This window comes from Caloenas nicobarica, chromosome 1 (assembly GCF_036013445.1).
Source record: "Caloenas nicobarica isolate bCalNic1 chromosome 1, bCalNic1.hap1, whole genome shotgun sequence".
NCBI lineage: Eukaryota > Metazoa > Chordata > Aves > Columbiformes > Columbidae > Caloenas > Caloenas nicobarica.
Window position 1 is genome coordinate 83666832 of NC_088245.1, and position 20900 is coordinate 83687731.

A 20900-nucleotide genomic window follows, 5' to 3' on the forward strand; every position below is an offset into this window, starting at 1 on the left:
ACTACAAATGAATATTGAGTGGTTAATCTACTCTAGCAAATTTGCCACTGGCAAGGGATGTTGAACACAACCCACAGAGGCATTTGCTTGTCCTGAGAGCAGGTGGCAGCACCATCCTCTCCTGCCAATGGACTTTAGCCATGACCTGGCAGAAGTGCCCTGATGGACAAGAGGGGAGTTCAGTTTCCATGACCATGCGTTCTTTGGCCATGATGCTGTGACTGCCAGCAAACAAAGCCATTATTGCTAGCAGCCTCAAAGAATGCTTTTCTGTTTTTGAGGAGCTGAGCTGAGACAACCAGGGCTGTTCATTGAGCCTAATGAATGCTATCAGACAGGAACATCTTTTAGGTGCTTCCAAATCTGAGCAAGATTGTAGCTAGGGATCATGTTCACAGCAAAAATCTCATCTGCCTATTAGCAATCTCCTGGCCCTTCAGTCACAGTCAGGGTGATACTGAAACCAGCGATGTTGACTGTTGGAAGATTTCACAGGCCAGGATGTCTCTGTTGGGATTTTGAGAGCATAGGATTTCTTTTGCTAAGATTTTCTTCAAGACTTTTCTAAGTGTCATTAAAAAGCCAATACCTCCAGCTGCCTGATGTACTGAAGTCCACTGGGGAGGGCCATATCTCTTATGTCTTAATTGAAATTGCTGAAAAACTAATATTAAAATAATATAGTTTAAAAATAAATAGGTTAGAAAATAGCATTTCAGAAGCCAGTAGGATTTCTCGTAATACGTCTGCATTTGAGAAACCCATTAATACAGCTTGGTCTCTTTATTCAAAAGGATAATAAAACAAGATATTACAGAAACATTTCACAGCTTTTGGGCCCAATCCTTCTCCTACTAGTGTTAATGCCAAAAGAGAAATTCATTAACACAGAAGCAGAAACCATTATGTCCCATTCCAAAGGCAGGCAATGGAAAAAGTATTTTCTGCTGTCTCAATGCTTCCCTAAATTACAGGCTAATTCAGCCTCTGCTAAATTCAGTACAAAGGACTACACTGGCTCCAGCTGGAGTAGACAGGTAGTATTACCTGAACTGAAAATAGTTCACATGCTCTCAGAAATCTTGACCACCAAGTCAAGAAAGAACACAACCAAAAGCATGTGTAGCTATTTTCCAGTTTTATTTATATATATTTTGATCTCTCTCTATACTGCTTTTCTTTCTTTTCTTTTCTTTTCTTTTCCTTTTCTTTTCTTTTCTTTTCTTTTCTTTTCTCTTCTTTTCTTTTCTTTCCTTTTCTTTTCCTTTGTTTTCTTTTCCTTTCTTTTCTCTTTTCTTCTAAATCTAGAGTTTGAACACATTCAGACCTAAGTGATTAAGTTACTGAGATTTGGGCCATTTGGCAAATTTAATTCCTTATTTGGGCTCAATTACTTGGTGACTTAAAAGCTGTGGACATCTGGGTCTAGGGCTTCCATAGAGAGCCAACTACCATACCCAAATACCATGAGAAAAGCAACTGCTGCAGCATGTCTAGCCAAACTGGAAGCAGGAAATACCAAGAGTCTCACATCATGAGAAAGTTTGTTCTCGTGAACTTTTCAGGCCACTTTTGAGAACCAAAAATTGTGGGGCAGCTCAGAAAAGGAGACAGATTTTCTTGCCGATTTGATCAAAACTTGAACATTGAGGGTCAGATTTTGGTCACGTTAAGAAAGGACATGTGCTTGTGTTGCACAACTGGAAAAGCAAAATCTGATTATGTAAGGTACACCGTATTCCTCCAGGATCTTTTTAATTATATGCTCCCATCCTCGTAACTGCATATATAGTTCAGAAATAGGCCTTTTAAAATTTGTACGGGGCAGAGGAGGAGTGGAGATGGGAGACTGATCTTGACTTGGTTTGAAATCTGAGATTATCAATTTTTCTTCAGAAACCAAGAATAAACAAGTGAGAATTTCAAAACTGAGCATTTTGTATGTTCAACTTGATACACATGCAAAAGATTTACCTTTTGGTGGATGAGTATCCAGCATCGCACTAAAAGTGGGACTATCTTAAATTGTCTCACCTTGAGCATCCAAAACTGGAAGCGTTAAAATCACAAGTCATTTTTAAACGTCTTACCAATACCTGGAATAATCCAGCCATGCGGCTATGGTTTAAAAGCATAATGAAACCTCCAGTGAGACTTGACTGAGGTCCGTATAGATACAAGCAGGAGGATTGTGTCTCAGATTCCCCACAAAATCAATATTTGTGTTCAGTTACAGCCTCCATTTTACATTTATTTGTAATATTCAAAGATTGTGTGCAACAGTGAGTATTACAAGCTGATTCTGTCTTATGAAGAACATAATCCATCCCTTATTTTTGTACGGCAATTGGGTAAATTTAGAGTAGTTGTTTAGTTTTTCTAACACACTATTCTGAAGCATCTCCACTAGTTCTCCTTTAACACTTCCCCTTTCTAGAGTAAATTATTCTAGTATTGTTGCTCTGTCTCCCTGTTCGTTAGGAACCTTTCTTCTAACCATCTTCATCCCTTCATTTGCCTTTTCAATTGTACATTTACCTTACTCAAAATATGATGCCTCATATGATCAAGCCAGGCAAATGGACATAAAACCTTGTGATGTGATTTGCCTTCATCACTCTCTGAGGGTGAGCTAAGCATCTACAGCATGTTCTGAATTAATCCAACAACTCAGGATCCTGGACCAGACCCCTCTGCAACCCTTGATGCTCCCAAGGAGCTGGACAGGCAGCAAGCTGCCCATTACTACTAATAAATCTCTGTGTTGTGGCTCCCTTAAGCCGCACAGACTTGGCTGAACACAAATGGGTCCAAACTTCCAAGGCCTGGATGAGTCTTCATGTCTGACTAGAATCAGAGGGTATTTTGACACCTGTTGCATTGAACTGAAACCACAATTGCTACACAACATTGAATGTGGCTCCCTGTGTCCAGTTGTAACATGAAGATTAAATGGTCCCCAAATCTTATTTACTTACCATACAGTAAAACACCATGGCACCAGCTCCTGTGTTTACAGTGGAAATGCAATGCAGTAAATTTTGTAGATTTTCTCTTTAAAACAAAAGAAGAATCTTGGGTATGCATAGTTTATACCATGGGGCATTGCAGCTTGTGGGAAATCATTAGTTAAGACAGTCAGGTGGCCAAAAGGCTTAGATTATTATTATTACTATTATTTTAAGAGTAGGTCTCATTCATAGGGAAAAAGTTCACAGTAGAGTGGGAGGAAACCAGGGAAGGATGATTAGTTGATACAGTCCTGAAAAATTCATCCCTAGGGTGCAAACCATCCTTGCCTTATTGACCAAACTGAGTTTCCTGAAATATTTGTACTAAGACAAACAGGATTTGGTTCTAAAGCCCCCCAAAAACAAGATACTTAAGCATTTATTTCATTTTAAGCACATAAGTAGCTTCATCCCTATTTATTTCAGCAGGATTACCCATGTCCTTGAAATGAAGCACACGCTTAAGTACTTTGCTGAAAAAGCAACTTTCAGTTATGGATCCCTTATTTATTTTCTTATCTCGAGTTTCCCTGCAACATCTGAATCAATGGTTTAAAAGTTACCTGATCTTTTTTGGAGGTAGGTTGGAGCTTCTCATCTGGTAACTTTTCCTTATTAGCTTCCACTTTAGCCTCTTTTTCTTCCCCCTTTGTTTTTGGGTTTTTAATATTTTTTTAATATGAAAACATCACATCTGTTTGCACTTTTTTTCTCCACACTGTGTTGATGTACCAATCCTGTGTGCAGCCACATCTCCATCATATGCTGCTGTGTCCACATCTGTGTGTGCAGTTGTGCTCCCTCCACCCTCTCCAAATGCTCCCATTCCCCCATGTGGGCCTCCCTCTCTTGCATGGCATCATGCTCCTGTGTCCCAGCAGAGAACCCTCTCTTGTGATTGCATTTAATACACACATTCTTCACACAGTTTACCAAGTGCTCATGACATTTTGTGCCAAGATGGGTCTGCCTCCACCTCGTGTTACTGCATTAGGCCAGTTCATAGCAGGTGAGAAAAAAGGCAGCAAAAAAACATGCAGAGGTCTGAATATGCAAGCTTTTCTTGGAATGCTGGAGTGAGGTCAGGTATGCTGTGCACTGCATTATTGGTAAGAAGAATTAAGGAGCCATATTTTCAAAAAGAGAGAGCAAGAAAGAAAGCATCAGTATTAGTCATTTCAATGCAGGAATAGATCTGTGAGGAAATTCCAATTCAAACTTTTTTTCCTTGCATTACATTTCTCACAAACCACAGGTGTCTTATTCTGGTGCAAAATGTTTACTGTACCTGTTTTCTTAGGAAAGCTGGTTGAGATTTTTCCTCTTGTACTTTCTTCTCTTTTACCTGTTTATCTTCTATTTTCTTTTCTTCCATCTTTTGTTTTTCCTTTAATTTCTGTGCTTCTAGCTTAGCCTTTTCTTCAGCTGCCCTCTTTTCCTCTTCTGCCTTAGCCCTCGCTCTTTCCTCAGCTGCCCTCTTTTCCTCTTCTGCCTTAGCCCTCGCTCTTTCCTCAGCTGCCCTCTTTTCCTCTTCTGCCTTAGCCCTCGCTCTTTCCTCAGCTGCCCTCTTCTCCTCTTCTGCCTTAGCCCTCGCTCTTTCCTCAGCTGCCCTCTTCTCCTCTTCTGCCTTAGCCCTCTCTCTTTCCTCAGCTGCCCTCTTTTCCTCCTCCGCTTTCTGTTTTTCTTCAGCTGCCCTCTTTTCTTCCTCTGCTTTTAACCTCTCCCTTTCTTCTGCCTCAAGTTTCTCCCTTTCTTCTGCTTTCTTCCTTTCTTCCTCAGCCTTTGCCTCCTCATCATCAGTTACACTCTTCTCCCCTTCTGGTACAGCGTTTGTATCATTCTCTGCTTTGTGTTCTTCTGCATTTATAGTTAAACTTTTTGTTTCTACTACCTCTTCTTTATCTATGGATTTTTCTGCTGTCACATCTACCTGATTTTCCTCTATGGGGACCTCCTTTGGTTTCTCCTCCTGTACCTCTTCCTTGTCTTTTCCTTCTTTTTTTTCCTCTTCTTCCCCATCTTGCCTCCAGTTGTTCCTTTGGTATGATTTGGTAACCGTTTCTGTTTCCTCAATCTCATAGCATCCTCGGCGTGTTTCAGCTTTTTCCTCTTTCCCTGTGGTCTCATTTTCTTCCACATTGTTTACTTCTCTCCTGCTGGGCAGTGACACGCTCCCATCTGTGATCGTGGGGTCAAATTCCTTTTGACGTTCCAGGGCTTCCTGTAAACGTTTTTGGCGTCTCTCCTCCCGTCTTGCCAGTCTCTCCAGCAATGCAGCTTCGTCATCTGTTCCCGCTGTCGTTGTTGTACCCTTGGTTTCCTCTTCTGCCACACTACATAAAAGTGACAATTCCACATTAAAAAAACAATTTTTCTGACAATGTATGTGTTTAGCTGTTTCTAGAAAAAAAGCATGCTGTAACATCATTCTATGGTTTGAAAACACAAAGGTTGCATACTTCAAAATTTAGCAAAATGGTTCCAAGGATTAATTTTGGCATTTCTACATGTATAGGAATGTGGTGTTTCATAATGTGAGTGCCTGGCAAGATTTCCTTCCAGGCAAGCTCCAACAGCCACTGAAGTCCCCGGGAGTCTTACTGGCCTCAGTAGGCACTAGAACGGTCCCTGAAGCCTGGAGTAGCAGAAATATGAATGGCCCTGAAAAATTCATCCTCCCCTTCTGCACCCTGCAGCAGAATATTTGGAAAACCTTAGCTTGCTTTAAAGCCCCCTGGAGATTGGCCTGAGGTATACATGTCTTGTGTACAGTCTTCCAACCAGGCCAATTTTTGAAGATGCTACACAAGCAAGATACTTTCTGACTTCAGTGAACTTCTCTAACAACAGAAGGTACTCCTGTTCAGCAACAACATCCACAGGTACAGTCCCCAATGGGACAGCCTGGCAATTAAGGGTGCAGTGAGGTTGTGGTTGTCTGTACAGGAACAATAATCTATTAGAAGATGGAGTGAGTAGAGCACCTAATTTAAGACATACTATTCAACACTTGTAGGTATCAAGACTGGATCTTTCAGCCCCTTGAGGTTTTTCAACTCCTTCAATATTCATCTGTTTAATTCTCCTGTGTGCAGGTTTCTTCCCTCTTTCTAGCTTTTTTCTTCCTCTGGTGTGGGAAAAGATTATAATCTACAATCAGAAATGCTGCTGTTTTCCTGTCTATATCCATTCGCCTTGTCTTTAACAGAATGCTACTTGTGCTCAGTATCTATTAGCCTCATACCACACTAATTTCTGGTCTCTCCTATCAATTGTGTTATGGCTACTGGAAATCTTGATATATTATTTGTGACTATGTGAAACTGAATAAATGATAGAGAGACTGGAAGACCAGCTCTTCCCACCCAGCTTGTGACAAGTGGCACCTCATTCCGTATGCTTTTCTGCTGTTTATAGCTGCATGACCCTGAAAATTCCAGATAAGAGCTGAGGTCTAGCACTCACATCCAGTGCTTTGCAGGCATGTTTCAGCTGCAACTTGAAGTCTGGGTGCCCACCAATCCCATATGTCTTGGTTCCATGACACCATAGCCCCTATAAGCAGGACAAAAGATGTGGAGCTTTGTGAGGCCAGAGGCAGTCATGTCTGAGGAAATCTGACAGTAGGATGCATCAGAGGTATTCTCCTCCATGAGCCTCAGCTGAGTTACCACATAGATGCCCCTGCAGACACCCTGGGAATAGGTCATGAGCCTCATGAGCTTCAAGCCCAGGTTCAGTGATGCTCCCACCCCAATATGTAGGCACAGACAGTGGTGCTCCTCACAGTGTTAGGTTCTCTTCAGAGCAAGGATAGCCAAACCTGGGACTTAAAATTTGGGTAGCAAATCAGACCTCTTCAGGATGCTTCTCTACCCTGAACAAAAATTACTGTTGACTTGTCGATAAACATCACCAGATGTTTACCTGTTTTGGGCATTTTCTGATTTCTCTGTTACTTCTCCTGATAGATCTCCTTCTTCCTTTTGCCGCAGCCTCTCCTGTCGAGCCCGTCGGCGACGTTCTCTGGCGGCTTCTTCCTCATCATCATCGTTTCTCTGGTAGGACAGCCTGCAACAGGGAATTAGGGATAGGGAAAAAAGGGGTTATAGCGTGATATAGGACACTGTGACTAAAAAATTACAAAAAGCAGTTGATCAGAGCACAGTAAGCATTGATGCAGTCGCTGCTCCATATGCTGTTTAGAAAATAAGCTGTCGAGATGCATAATTTCAAATCTTGTTTTTGTTTTTGTTTTCTTTTTCAGAAGTGAACTTGACAAAATAGTCATAGAGAAGCCAGCAGCAACACCACACTGTCAGTTTGCTCTTAGAAAATATCAAGGCCATAAAAGCCCAGCTCTGTAGCTAAGCAAACATTCTATTAGACTACACTATGGTCCTGCCGGAATGCACACAACAGCGTTTGAGTAGACTGTTGCTCAGGGCCGCGTAACCGAAGCTGGACTTAGCCAAGCAGCTTTTCATTAGCTTCCTTTAAATATAACATGCTTAAAATGCAACAGTATTCTAAAAGTTGAAGACTGCAAAGAAAGGAAACACAAGTATGACAACAACTCTCAGCTCTTGGTTCCGGGTGAGAAACATCTGACACCTACAAAATTTTTTGTGAGATCGGAGCCCTGCCAGGCCAAATCATCACTGCATCTCAGCCTACAGCTGAGAACTCATTGTGTTCATCTAACCCAACAGATTATTACATTTAACTTCATCCTACTTGAAAAGGAAAGCAAGACATTACAATCCTAATAATCCTGCAGCCCATTCAAGTATTTGCTGGTGTATATTATTACTGTGTGAAATACAGGGAAAGGCCTGCATTCCTCTTATCTTTTTGTGCAGGGAAAGTGAAATAGGAAGTTAATATGTGCCAGAGCCAGTCAGGACATTTGTTTACTTTGCTTCCAGCAATGGTCTGATACATGATGGTTAAGAAGTCAGCATTCCTCATGTCGTCACCCATTTAAGTTAGCTGTACAGCAATGCACATAAAGGAAAAAAAAAAAAAGAGCTCTGCACAGCATAAAAACAAGCACAGTTAAAGCTTATGTTTCAAGGAGTATTTTAACATTAAAAGCAACTAAAACATTTTGATTTAGTCATGAATTAGACTCTCTGGGTCTCAGCCTCTCCCATCACCTTGTTCTGAAAGAAAGATGAAAGAAGACGTTCATCAGACATTGAATTATCCCAATTTTCCTTTACAAATTCAAAATGGAATCTAAGAGCTCAACATAGCTGAGCCCCTTGCCAGACCTGCAACAGCATTTTCATCCCTTGCAACTTTTCTTGGCCTCAGTACATGAGGGATTTGATTTGCTACTTTCATGCTCCACTTCAAGAACTTGCAACGTTTTCTTTGTAGAAACAGCTCCTCTCAAAGAGGGTGAAAACCATGAGCCAAACGGTCATGAAGGATTACAATAGAGGGAAGAGGAAGAAAGGAAGGAGATGAATTAAAAGCACTAGAGGTGATTTAGGGAAGGCAAGGAAAAACACTTCCTGTCATTTGTAAGCAATTTAAAAGAGGATCAACATTTCATTTAGGCCTAGAATAGAAGGCATATGAATACAACAATAAACCAATGGAGTCTTTAATTTGCAGAGGAGAGAGACTCTCTCTAGAACAGAACTGCATTAGCAAACTGACCACAGAAAGCCCACTTGTTAGTAAGATGTTCTGGTTGAAAGAAGCCTATGATCTTTTCAGCTCTGAACTCCAAATGTATGGGCATAGGAGACAGCATGCTGCTCTTACCCTGTGGCAACTGGATAATGGCCATGACTGAGCTGATTCCCAGTGCCTATGGTTCAGGATTTGTCTTAGCAGAGAGACCACAGGAGGATGAAGTAGATTATCCTACTCTCTGTACCCACACAGAACACTCCTACACAGCAAAGAGAACAACCACTTTTAAAAGCCTCTTTAAAATGTCTTTTTTTAAATCACCAGTTTCTTAAAAAACTAAAAAAGGGAAGAAAAAAATACCCTAAGCAAAATACTCCCAGCAAATGGTATGCATTAAATAAGTCAAATTAAAACAGATATGTATTTCCTGTCCTTGGATGCTTATCACATAGATCATCTGTTAAGAAAGGTGACAATCTCTCTCAATATCCTTTTATGTATATCCACTGCCTCACTGCATATCACAGAGGTTTCCCACACCGAGCAAGTAAGCCAGACATGGGTTCCACCCTTAAAAATTACCTTAAGTATTTAATTCAATCGACAGCACAGATACATGAAACATCCCCAGTAATCTGGAAACAGTCATATCAACAATTAACAGCAGTATTTTATAGATCTGTATTGCATTTTCTTTACAATTACGTTAACACTGCTTCCCAGATTGTGCTTCTACAGGCCGTTTTGCTTGCATTGGAAATACAAGCTTTGCTGGAGTGGATCTGAGTAGCCACCACAGACTGAGAGTAGAACAGGCTAAAAATGCAGGTTCAAGTTGGCCATGTTAATTAATGGGCTAGTGCCCATGCTGTGACCAAACTGACAGCAGGATCGTTTCTGAAATGATTCAACAGAGTCACCCTAACTGTCATTGACTTTCCATGAGAAGTTCTGTCATAGGAAAGATGGTGCAAGTTAGATCAACGCCATTTCTGCCCATAAAAAATATGCTTTTCTGACTACAGTGCTCGTCTTACCATTAACTCGGGCTGTTCAGCCTGGAGAAAAGGAGGCTGAGGGGAGACCTTATCGCTGTCTACAACTACCTGAAAGGAGGTTGTAGCATGCAGGGTGTTGGTCTCTTCTCCCAGGTAGCAAGTGATAGGACAAGAGGAAATGGCCTCAAGTTGTTCCAGGGGAGGTTCAGATTGGATATTAGGAAAAAATTCTTCACGGAAAGGATTGTCAGGCATTGGAACAGGCTGCCCAGGGAAGTGGTGGAGTCACCATCCCTGGAGGTGTTTAAAAGGCATTTAGACAAGGTTTTTAGGGACATGGTTTAGTGCTAGAGGTAGGTTATGGTTGGACTCGATGATCTTGAGGGTCTTGCAGCTGACATGGCATGGGCGTTACCACGGTGATGGCGGGAGATTTAAAAGCGGTCAAAACCCAAAACTAACACTCAGTCCCTGAGGTCAGCTGATCCAAGCCAGCACAGCTGGAGCCGCGTCGGCAGACCCCATGGTACAGGGGTTTTTTTCAGTTTTTGGTTTCGTTTTTGCGACCCGGAAGCACCTGTCAGGCCTTGCGAGAGTGGCTGACCTGGCGTGGGCGTTACCATGGTGATGGCGATCACACCCCCGCCCCAGCCTTGAAAAAGCCTCAGGGAGGGCAGTGATGTGTCACTGCCCACCAGGCGCTGGGAGGTGCGACCACCATGTGAAGCGGGTGCATACCACCCACACTGTGCTGCAGCAGCGGGTGTGGTAGCTCATGCAGCAGGGTGCAGAGGTTCTGTCCCTCCTTGCTCGTTAGACCATCACACCTATTGCCAGTGTCCCTTACTGCAGGTTACCATGGCCTCCTCCAGACAGAGAACTTGTCATAAAAACACTGTGGCAACGCAGACAGAGGGCCTGCCCTGATCTGTGGCTGTTCAGGTCTCCGGCTGCAGGGAGTGCAGAGCCCACTGCTGCCGGGGGAGGGAGGCAGGCATTCCACCTGCGTGAGGTGTGAGCAGGTGGAAGTTCTGCTCAGCATGGTGGTGGAACTTAAGGAGGAGGTCAAGAGACTGAGGACCATCAGGGAGTGTGAGAAGGAGAGTGACTGGTAGAGTAACTCCCTGGCGTGCCAGTCAGAAAGGCGCCAGGGGGATACCCTCCAAAAGGTGATGGACCCCCCACGCTGTCAGGCAGAGCGTTCAGACCCGAGACAGCCCGTGCCCTGTCGGGCAGAGGCAGGGGACAAAAAAGATGAGGAGGCTTGGAAGCACGTTCCAGTTTGGTGTCGCAGGCAACCCCCCTCCCTACGTGCTTGGCTTCCCCCAGGTGCCCCTCTGTAGTAGGTTTGAGGCCCTGGATCTTGAAGGAGAGGTAGCTGAGGATGTGGTGCAAGGCCTGCCTAGAAGGTCACATAGGAAGATGCAGTTGACTCCACACCTCAAGACTGCCTCTGATAAGAAAGAAAGAAGGGTAATTGTAGTAGGCAATTTCCTTCTGAGAGGGACAGAGGGCCCAATATGCAAAGTTGACTCTCATCACAGGGAAGTTTGTAGTCTACCCGGAGCCTGGATCAGGGATATCACCAGGGCACTCCCCAACCTGGTGCACCCAATGGACTACTACCCGCTACTGATCTTCCAGACAGGTGGGAAGGAACCTGCATCCTGTAGTCTGAGGGGAATGAAGAAAGATTTCAAGGTCTGGGGACAGCTGGTGAAAGAGTCTGGGGCGCAAGTTATTTTCTTTTCCCTCCTTTCGACGTGGCATGGAATAGAAGAATTCAGTCCATAAATGATTGGCTACAAGACTGGTGCTACAGGCAGGGCTTTGGATTCTTCGATAAACGGCTGGTTTTATAAGACACCAGTCCGGTCAGTGATACATGGGAAAGGTTTATCTCACAAAGGCAAAAGGATGCTGGGACAGGAATTAGCAGGGCTCATTTGGAGAGCTTTAAACTAGATTTGAAGGGGGATGGGGTTGTAGCTGGGCTTGCACCAGTAAGGCAGCACTCTAGTATTGATGAAGACCGGGAGGTCCTCCATCCCCCTAGGGTGAAATCAGTGTACTCAGCTCGCTCCCTGAAGTGCCTGTACACCAATGCACGCAGCATGGGGAGTTAGAAACCTGTGTACGGTCAGGAGATTATGATCTGGCGGTGATCACAGAGACATGGTGGGACAGCTCACATGACTGGAATGTGGTCATGGATGGCTATGTCCTTCTCAGGAAAGACAGGCCAGCCAAGCGTGGTGGTGGAGTTGCTCTTAATGTGAGAGAGCAATTACAATGTATTGAGTACTGTCCAGGGGCAGATGAGGAGCGAGTTGAGAGTCTGTGGGTGAGAATTAAGCGGTAGGCTGGCAGGGGTGACACTGTTGTGGGTGCCTATTACAGGCCACCAGATCAGGGTGAGGAATTTGATGAGGCCTTCTACAGGCAGCTGAGAGCGGCCTCACAGTCACAGGCCCTGGTTGTTGTGGGGGATTTTAACTTTCCTGATGTTTGCTGGAAGGACTACTCAGCCAGCCAGCCACAGTCCAGGACATTCCTCCAGTGCATTGGTGATAAATTCCTGATGCAAATGGTGGAGGAGCCAACTCGAAGAGGAGTGCTGCTGGATCTCATCCTCACTAACAAGGAAGGTCTGATTGAAGCGGTAAAGGTTGAAGGCTGCCTTGGTTGCAGCAACCATGAGATGGTGGAGTTCAGGATCTCACATGGCAGTAACAGAATACCAAGCAGAATTGCAACCCTGGACTTCAGCAGGGCGAACTTTGGCCTTTTCAAGCAATTGCTAGGGGAAATCCCGTGGGAAAGGGTACTGGAAGGTAAAGAGGACCAAGATAGTTGGTTAGCATTCAGGGACTGCTTCTTCCAAGCTCAAGATCAGAGCATCCCGACACGTAGGAAGTCAAGGAAAGGAGCCAGGAGACCTGCTTGGTTAAACAGGGAACTGCTGGGCAAACTCAAGAGGAAGAGGAGAGTTTATAGATCATGGAAGAAGAGGCTGGCCACTTGGGAAGAATATAAGGCTGTTGTCAGAGGATGTAGGGAGGCAACTAGGAAAGCTAAGGCCTCCTTAGAATTAAACCTTTTGAGAGGGGTCAAGGACAACAGAAAGAGCTTCTTCAAATACATGGCAGATAAGACTAACACTAGAGGTAATGTAGGCCCACTGATGAATGAGGTAGGTGCCCTGGTGACAGAAGATACAGAGAAGGCAGAATTACTGAATGCCTTCTTTGTCTCTGTCTACACTGCTGGAGGCTGTCCTGAGGAGCCCCGTACCCCTGAGGCCCCAGAGGAAGGCAGGACAGTGGAGGAGTTTGCCTTGGTTGATGAGGACTGGGTTAAGGACCAATGAAGCAATCAGAACATCCATAAATCCATGGGTCCAGATGGGATGCACCCGCGGGTGCTGAGGGAGCTGGCTGGAGTCATTGCTAGGCCATTCTCTATCATCTTTGCTAAGGCGTGGGAAACGGGAGAGGTGCCTGAGGACTGGAGGAAAGCAAATGTCACTCCCGTCTTCAAAAAGGGCAAGAAGAAGGACCCGGGTAACTGTAGACCAATGAGCCTCACCTCCATCCCTGGGAAGGTAATGGAACAACTTATCCTTGGCGCTATCCCAAGGCATATCAAGGATAAGAGGGTCATTAGGGACAGTCAACATGGCTTCACCAAGGGGAAGTCATGCTTAACCAACCTCATAGACTTTTATGAGGACATAACCAGGTGGATAGATGATGGCAAAGCAGTGGATGTGGTCTATCTTGTTTTCAGTAAAGCATTTGACACTGTCTCCCACAGCATCCTCGCAGCTAAATTGAGGAAGTGTGGTCTGGATGTTCGAGTAGTGAGGTGGACTGTGAACTGGCTGAAGGAAAGAAGCCAGAGAGCTATGGTCAATGGGACAGAGCCTAGCTGGAGGCCTGTATCTAGTGGAGTGCCTCAAGGGTTGGTACTGGGACCAGTATTATTCAATATATTCCTCAATGACTTGGATGAGGGAATAGAGTGACTGTCAGCAAGTTTGCTGATGACACCAAGCTGGGAGGAGTGGCTGACGTGCCAGAAGGCTGTGCTGCCATCCAGCGAGACCTGGACAGGCTGGAGAGTTGGGCAGGGAAAAATTTAATGAAATATAACAAGGGCAAGTGTAGAGTCTTGCATCTGGGCAGGAACAACCCCAGGTTCCAGTATAAGTTGGGGAACAACCTGTTGGAGAGCAGTGTAGGGGAAAGGGACCTGAGGGTCCTGGTGGACAGCAGGATGACCATGAGCCAGCACTGTGCCCTTGTGGCCAGGAAGGCCAATGGCATCCTGGGGTGTATGAGAAGGGATGTCGTTAGTAGGTCGAAAGACGTTCTCCTTCCCCTTCACTCTGCCCTGGTGAGACTGCATCTGGAATATCGTGTCCATTTCTGGGCCCCTCAGTTCAAGAAGGACAGGGAACTGCTGGAGAGAGTCCAGCACAGAGCCATGAAGATGATTCAGGGAGTGGAGCATCTCCTTTATGAGGAAAGGCTGAGGGAGCTGGGTCTCTTCAGCGTGGAGAAGAGGAGACTGAGGGGTGACCTCATTAATGTTTATAAATAAATAAAGGGTGAGTGTCACGAGGATGGAGCCAGGCTCTTCTCGGTGACAACCAAAGATAGGACAAGGGGCAATGGGTACAAACTGGAACACAGGAGGTTCCACTTACATATGAAAAGAAACTTCACAGTGAGGGTGCCAGAGCACTGGAACAGGCTACCCAAGGAGGTTGTGGAGTCTCCTTCTCTGGAGACATTCAAAACCCACCTGGATGCCTTCCTGTGTAACCTCATCTAGGTGTTCCTGCTCCAGCGGGGGGATTGGATTAGATGATCTTTTGAGGTCCCTTCCAACCCCTGCCATTCTGTGATTTTGTGAAATGATTCTGTGATTCTCTCAGTCCTCATGCACTGAGTTCGTTCACCCTAACTTGGCTGGCACATCACTCCCTTTTCCTTAGTTATCTAAGTAGCCTCCTCCTCTGCTGCCTAGAGTGTCAAACAAATTTCACACAGAAAGTAAACCACAGGCAGACACATGAATTCATGTACCCTCCATTGGGAGTGGGATGACACTGCCACCGTTACAGGTCTCCCTAGCTATCCATCACAAGCAAAATCAACTTGGGAGGTCTTCAGAGCTTATCTTCTACTTGCCTACACCTTTTGACATTCTTTAGACCGAGGGTAAACAAGTAATAAAAAGTATGACCCCAAGATTTCAGCTCTGTATATCAGATAGATGGAAATCTGATGATCCACACTGGCCTGTGTTGTTTCTCCACCCTTGGAGAACAGCCTTGCTGCCCAGTATGCACACAGAACACATGACTAATTAAACTCACCTTATATCCATTTGTCACCTTCCGCATAACTGTTCAAAGTCTTTGCAGGCAAGGCTCTCTCTACAGTTAGTTGTTCCAGCTATCTCAGGCAATGAGAACACAGTACAACATGATCTCAAAAAGGTATGCCAAGCCTTCTGATATGTGAGACCTCTTATTAAATATTCAGAAGAGAATTACTTCGAAACTGTCCTACATCTTGCTACCAAAGATAATGTACTCTTGACTGCTTCTTCTGTTACCTTCTCTATGTTTCTGACATAAGAAAAAGCAGCGTAACCTTGTGCAATATTGGTTAAGTTGTTCTGGTAAAGAGTTAGTGCTGGATCTATCACACTTCCCACACAGCACAAATCAAATACAGGAGACTAAGCATCTCATCTATGTGACAGGACATTTCCAATGGCAGTAGCTAGGGATAACAAGTAACAACAGACGTTCTGCCCTGCTGAGCAGGTAGGACAGATTTAGGTCTCCTGGACTGAAATCCCAAGCCTGCTGAAGTCAACAACAAATCTCCTGATTGTTTGAGTAAGTCTAAAATGTTACCCTCAAACTGAATGGGGGGACTCTACAGGCTAGAGTAGAAAATTGGATTTGGAATATAGGTGGTGAGATCATCTGTCTCAGAACTTCTTTGGAGAGATTCTGCACACTCACTATTTTACATTGAGCACTGAATTTAAATAAAGTTATAGCCCAGTAAGAAACTTGGTAATAGCTGGGATGATTGTGTAGCTGAAACTGCTTCATACAATCCAGCTTCAACTGGTTTCCACTTGAAACCATAAATCAGTTCGAACTTTATATGAGGCACTTTGGTTTTAGAGTTTTTTGCCCAGTACTACTACATTATTATTGTTATTTGAATTATGACAACACTGAAATTTTCTGATGAAGCTCAGAGGCTTGCTAGAGTAGGCATTTTATAAAAATAGGGTAAGATCTGGTCCCTGTTCTAAAAAGCGTGTATTCTCATTAAAGAGAAACTTAATAATTTGTAGCACTACCTGTCCTCAGTGAGTCACAAGCTAAACCTAATGAATCTAAATTATTTTTCATTTTTCACAAGGCTGGAAAAAAAAATAAGCTGGATCACACTACTCCATTCTACAGGATGCAGGGAGAAAGAAAAGCTGTGGATCTGACCTTTGTCTCCATCTTGAGAGTGTCAAAAATACAAGGAACAAAAGCCTTTACGACTAGTTTATTAACTTAATCAGGCAGCCAAGATCTGCCTTTTCTTTCCCCCATGGTTCACTCAATGCCAGTCTGTCTTCCCTTTCTCCTTCCTGCAAAACTGTCTTGCATTCATAGCATGGCCTTCCCAACATGTACCTCGATTAGATGCAACTGTACCTATTCAGCAAGCTCTTTCCCACATAACTTGGTTATCTAGAAGCCTTTACATCTATTACGGATTGATTTCCTCTGTGGTCCACCCCAAGAGATGGGATCATTCATCCTGTATGAAACTGCCGCACCTTCACTTGAACACTAACCTGCTTCTAAGACCTTCATTACCTACTGCTACCACAGCTGAAGTGACGTCTGTTGACTTGTATATCTCCAAACTGATGGCAGATGGAGGACGTCAGTAAAACACCCTTGATGACAAATTTTCACTGCCAGATTCAATCCATAGAAGCTGCATTCGTTGGCCTTCTGTGCTCTTATAAAGCCTTTCTATTTACTCAGGCTCTTCCTGAAAGGATGGGTGGGGTGAGCATGGACTCTGTTATAATACCCACTGGGGAGTGCTCTTTGTATCACTGTTGATATTTGGTCCTGTTTTATTTATGACTGCATCTGGTTTTAGGTTTTTTTACTGTTCATTTAATTCATGTTATGATGGACATGCTTCCAAATGTGGATATAAACAACTGATCAATCTTCAAATAAAACAAACAAACAAATAAAACAAAAAAAACCCCCAAACATAACAAATGCACATGCTTCCAGAGGATTATGCCTCTGTCAGGCTTTGCATGTCAAATGTCAGCTGTATTTTGCTCGAGTCATATCTAAAAATGTGGTGAACAGTGGGGGGCGGGTGTCAGGAAAACTGTTTCTTCTCATCATTCCTCCATAATTCAATGAGAGCTGCCAGCATTCTGCTCAGACCTGCTCAAGAAAATCCATTTTTATGAGGAAATGAGCAGAACTCCAGTCCAAAATGCTCATGTTCCAAAAAGATGTAGTGAGTGAAAACAGGAGACATGCAGACATGCCACCACAGTTCTCAATCCAATGTTGTGCATGAATGATGTTATTAACACCCATATTTTTCCCATATTTCTCAATTTGACATGCACCTTTTTTTTTCACATTGAACATAGCAGATATAAGTGAATGAAATTAACAAATGGCTGGAAATCAAACCCAGAAAAATTAAAACTGGAAATGAAGCATATGTTTTTAACAGTGAGGGTGATTACATATACAAGGAATGATGGAACAGCCATCTCTTGCATCTCCACATTAACATGGATGCCTTTTTGGAAGTTATACTACAGTAGAATACCAATTCTTGAGTTCATTATAGACAGAACTTGGTGAAATTCCATTATCTCTTAGGCATGGAAAGTTAGACTAGATTATATGGTGGTACATACTGGACTTAAAAACTACAGTCTTCCATTTACAGAAGGTACATCCCTTCTCATTCTGCTTATAATTTATCTCTGTCTCACAAATATTTTCACTCTTTTCATCCACATATTCTCCAAAGCTAGACAGTTTATATTCCTAAGTGGGCATATTACCCAGATACCCACATAGTTGCCTGGGAAAAATAGAGACTGACACATTTTTCAATGTGTTTCCTTCTCATTTACTTAATTTTCATACTGTGTGTTTCTAATATCCTTTTCTTATTTTTCTTCTCTCCAAAGAGTTCAGGGATTATTATTTTTCTGCTGGGTAACCACTTATTCAACGCGTTAGCAGAAGAACATTCTTTCTGTCAGATCTGGCATCCTTATTTTCCTACCATACCTTTAGAAGCCTTTCTCTTACTTTTAATCTCAATCTAAAATATCTACAAGATAAAACAATGCACATTTTAACAACTCATTTTTTGTTTCATCTGAGCAAAATCTTTAGATTATTTACATTGGTCAAGGATCTGGCTGTGAGATTGTTATTTTGTTTGCATTACAAAACAGTTAAGTATGGGAAAGAAAAGTTCTTCTGAGAGGTCCAGCTTGTGTACACTCTTCATTACGGTTTCTTGCCTTTTGATGGTTTTGACATTTAATTTTTTTCATAGGTAAGGAAACAGTAGGTACTCTCATTGCTTTAACAGTTTGATTTTTAAGAACTAATGTGCAAGCAATCCGCATGGAAGAAGGAAATATAAAAAGTTTTATGCAAGCCAATAATCATAAGGAAAAATGACTCCATATAATGACAAAAATACTTGGTGACTACCAAGTAATTCATGCCAAAAGTAGCCAGTGATTTTATTTCATTGCTGAAGATGACACTGAAGCTTCTAGTACAGATCCTGGCTTCTCAAATTACTGGCTTATGTTGAAAATATGTTTCAGTTGCATAGACACCCTAGATTTCCTATGCCTTGTCTCATTTCTTGCAGTTTTCTGCTCTTCACGACACCATTGCTTTGGTTTTAAATCCAAGCCCTAAAATCTGGGCCTCATAGTTAGAGCCAGTCTGTAACATCATCGCATCATTCCGCACAAAGGTAGAATGACTCATGCATGCATTTATTTTTTTTTCCTCATGGCTGAAAACTGATGATCTGTTTCATAATATGAAAGGCAAGCAGATTCTCCAGCCACATTCAGATAACTCTGGTAAATCGCCTCTGAGTACCTCAGCATAAATTGCACACAGGACCGCTAACATGAAGGGTAAAAACCTTCAGCTACTGAAACAACGTCAGATTTGCCTCCAACATATATTATATTTAGATAAAAGTGCTTGTTGGATATGTCCCAGGGAAAAGCAAGTAATTCTCTCAATATGTGAAATCTGTAATGCTCTGCAGTTTTACTTCATTCACAATAGACTTGAATTGACCTGTCAGTGAGCAGTGTGGCATGTTCGACCTGTTTTAATTCAGAACTTTCAGATGAAAATAAAAAAAAAGTAACTAGACAGAAAACAATAATTGTCCAAGTGCCTTCTAGCTGCTAACTATTACTTTTTTTACTGCTTTCCCTGAGGCTTAGGGGAATTCACCCAGAAATCTGCATATTGAGAAATGTGGTCTTTCTAGAAAATATGCAAAAGATTTGAGGAATGAAACCTACATTTTCTTACAAGAAACTTCAGCCAAACTGGTGTTGTTACAGCAGTGACAGGAACAAGGGATGTTTTAGCAAAGTTTCAGTGTAGAGACAAAGGCAAGGAGACTGGATGCAAGGAGAATTGGCTTTCACTCTTCTCTGCTTCAGTGTCCAGTTTAGCCCTATAACTGCAGCAGGTAATGTTTTGTGAAGAAAAAAAAAAACGAACTTTCTAAAATACCCCAGATAATTTCTGCTGCTATTTTTTTTTATTCCAAAATAGCATGCCTCCCACATTGGCAAACAAGAACAAATCTACAATTTCAGGTAAACACAAACTGAATTATTATAAATTATGTATATATCGCTGGAAATCCAGCCTCTGGCCTTGCAATTTCATCTGCTTCTCTGCTTTCACCCTGGTTACCTGCTTTGAGGGCTTGTTTAATGCAGCACACGACAAAGTAGAGAGCCTCTTAACAAACTGATGCTTGCATGTCGTTCCCTCCACAAAGATTAATCTGACTGCTGCATTTTAAGAGGTCTGTATTTTAAAAGGAAGAGCAGGACCATGAGGATAGGTCTCATACATGACAAGCTTCTTTAGTTTCAACCTATATTAGCTCCATTGAACATCATGTAAGGACAAACACTAAAAAAAGCTAACTCAATCACTGGATTAATTAACATCCAAACCAATCTCAGGCACAAACTCTCTAATCCTGCATCACCATGCCGAACCTACTCACAATCAACTTCCAGCACATATCCACTCGCCATCCACCCTGCCATGTGAAATTTGAGATGAATCTTGGCTTTGGTTTTCTAAGATGACAGATCTTCTCTATGAGCAGAATCCCTTTTTGCATTCATGTTTCTTCTTCACTTGCCTGTCAGGTTTTGCAGAGTGTCATGAGGAACCAGGGGCCAGGACTGTACCGTGGGTGATTCATGAAGGGAAGAAAGTTCATGGCATTGCATTAATCAATATCAGAGACAACACCCACCTATAGTGCCAGACCCATCTTGAGAGGAGTTATTTCATGTATCACTTAAATACAGCTGCACCTAGAGTGGATCAGCGTATAGGCTACAGCTATGGCTCCATAACTGTAACATCAGTTGCTGATTTAAGATTGAAATTGATTATGGATTTGAACAAGACTGAGACAGAAAACCAGTGGAGCAGGAAGGAAGAAGAAAGGATAAAACAGACAGGGCTGTAGGAAGGGGCCGGGAACAAGATATCTCCCTGGCTGGGGAAGGGGAGAAAGGGGAGAGACAGACAGCAGCGATGGATGAAGAGCCTCTGTCCCTGCAGACCACGATATGGGGAATGGAGAAAGGTTGATGGGGAAATACCTGGAGGACAGGGAAGAGAAAAATGATATATCAGAGTGTGAGAGCACTAGGACTGGGTATGTGGCTCTGGCATTAACATCCAGCATTGGTTCAGGTTCGCATGGCTGTCCAGGGCTTGGAAAGCAAAAATCCACCATGACTAACAGAATGGGAACTTTAAGATAGCAGGTCATGATTACTCAGACTACACATCCCTTGGTAACTCCTTCGACCTTGCCTGAAATGTTATGTGATCTGAAAT

General features: G+C 43.0%; 1 protein-coding gene across 8 annotated transcripts in view; it reads right to left on the minus strand.

The window, feature by feature from the left end:
• CALD1 (caldesmon 1) overlaps positions 1 to 20900 on the minus strand; it is a 206054-nt gene that overhangs the window by 25168 nt on the left and 159986 nt on the right. For 6 of the 8 annotated variants that reach the window (XM_065632208.1, XM_065632226.1, XM_065632191.1 and 3 more), the window contains 3 exons: positions 6939 to 7082; positions 4300 to 5344; positions 3575 to 3658 (listed from right to left, as the gene is read on the minus strand). In XM_065632208.1, coding sequence (XP_065488280.1) covers positions 3575 to 3658; positions 4300 to 5344; positions 6939 to 7082 — 1273 coding nt within the window. The remainder of the gene's footprint in view (positions 1 to 3574; positions 3659 to 4299; positions 5345 to 6938; positions 7083 to 20900) is intronic. The other 2 variants (XM_065632253.1, XM_065632244.1) reach the window with 1 other exon arrangement.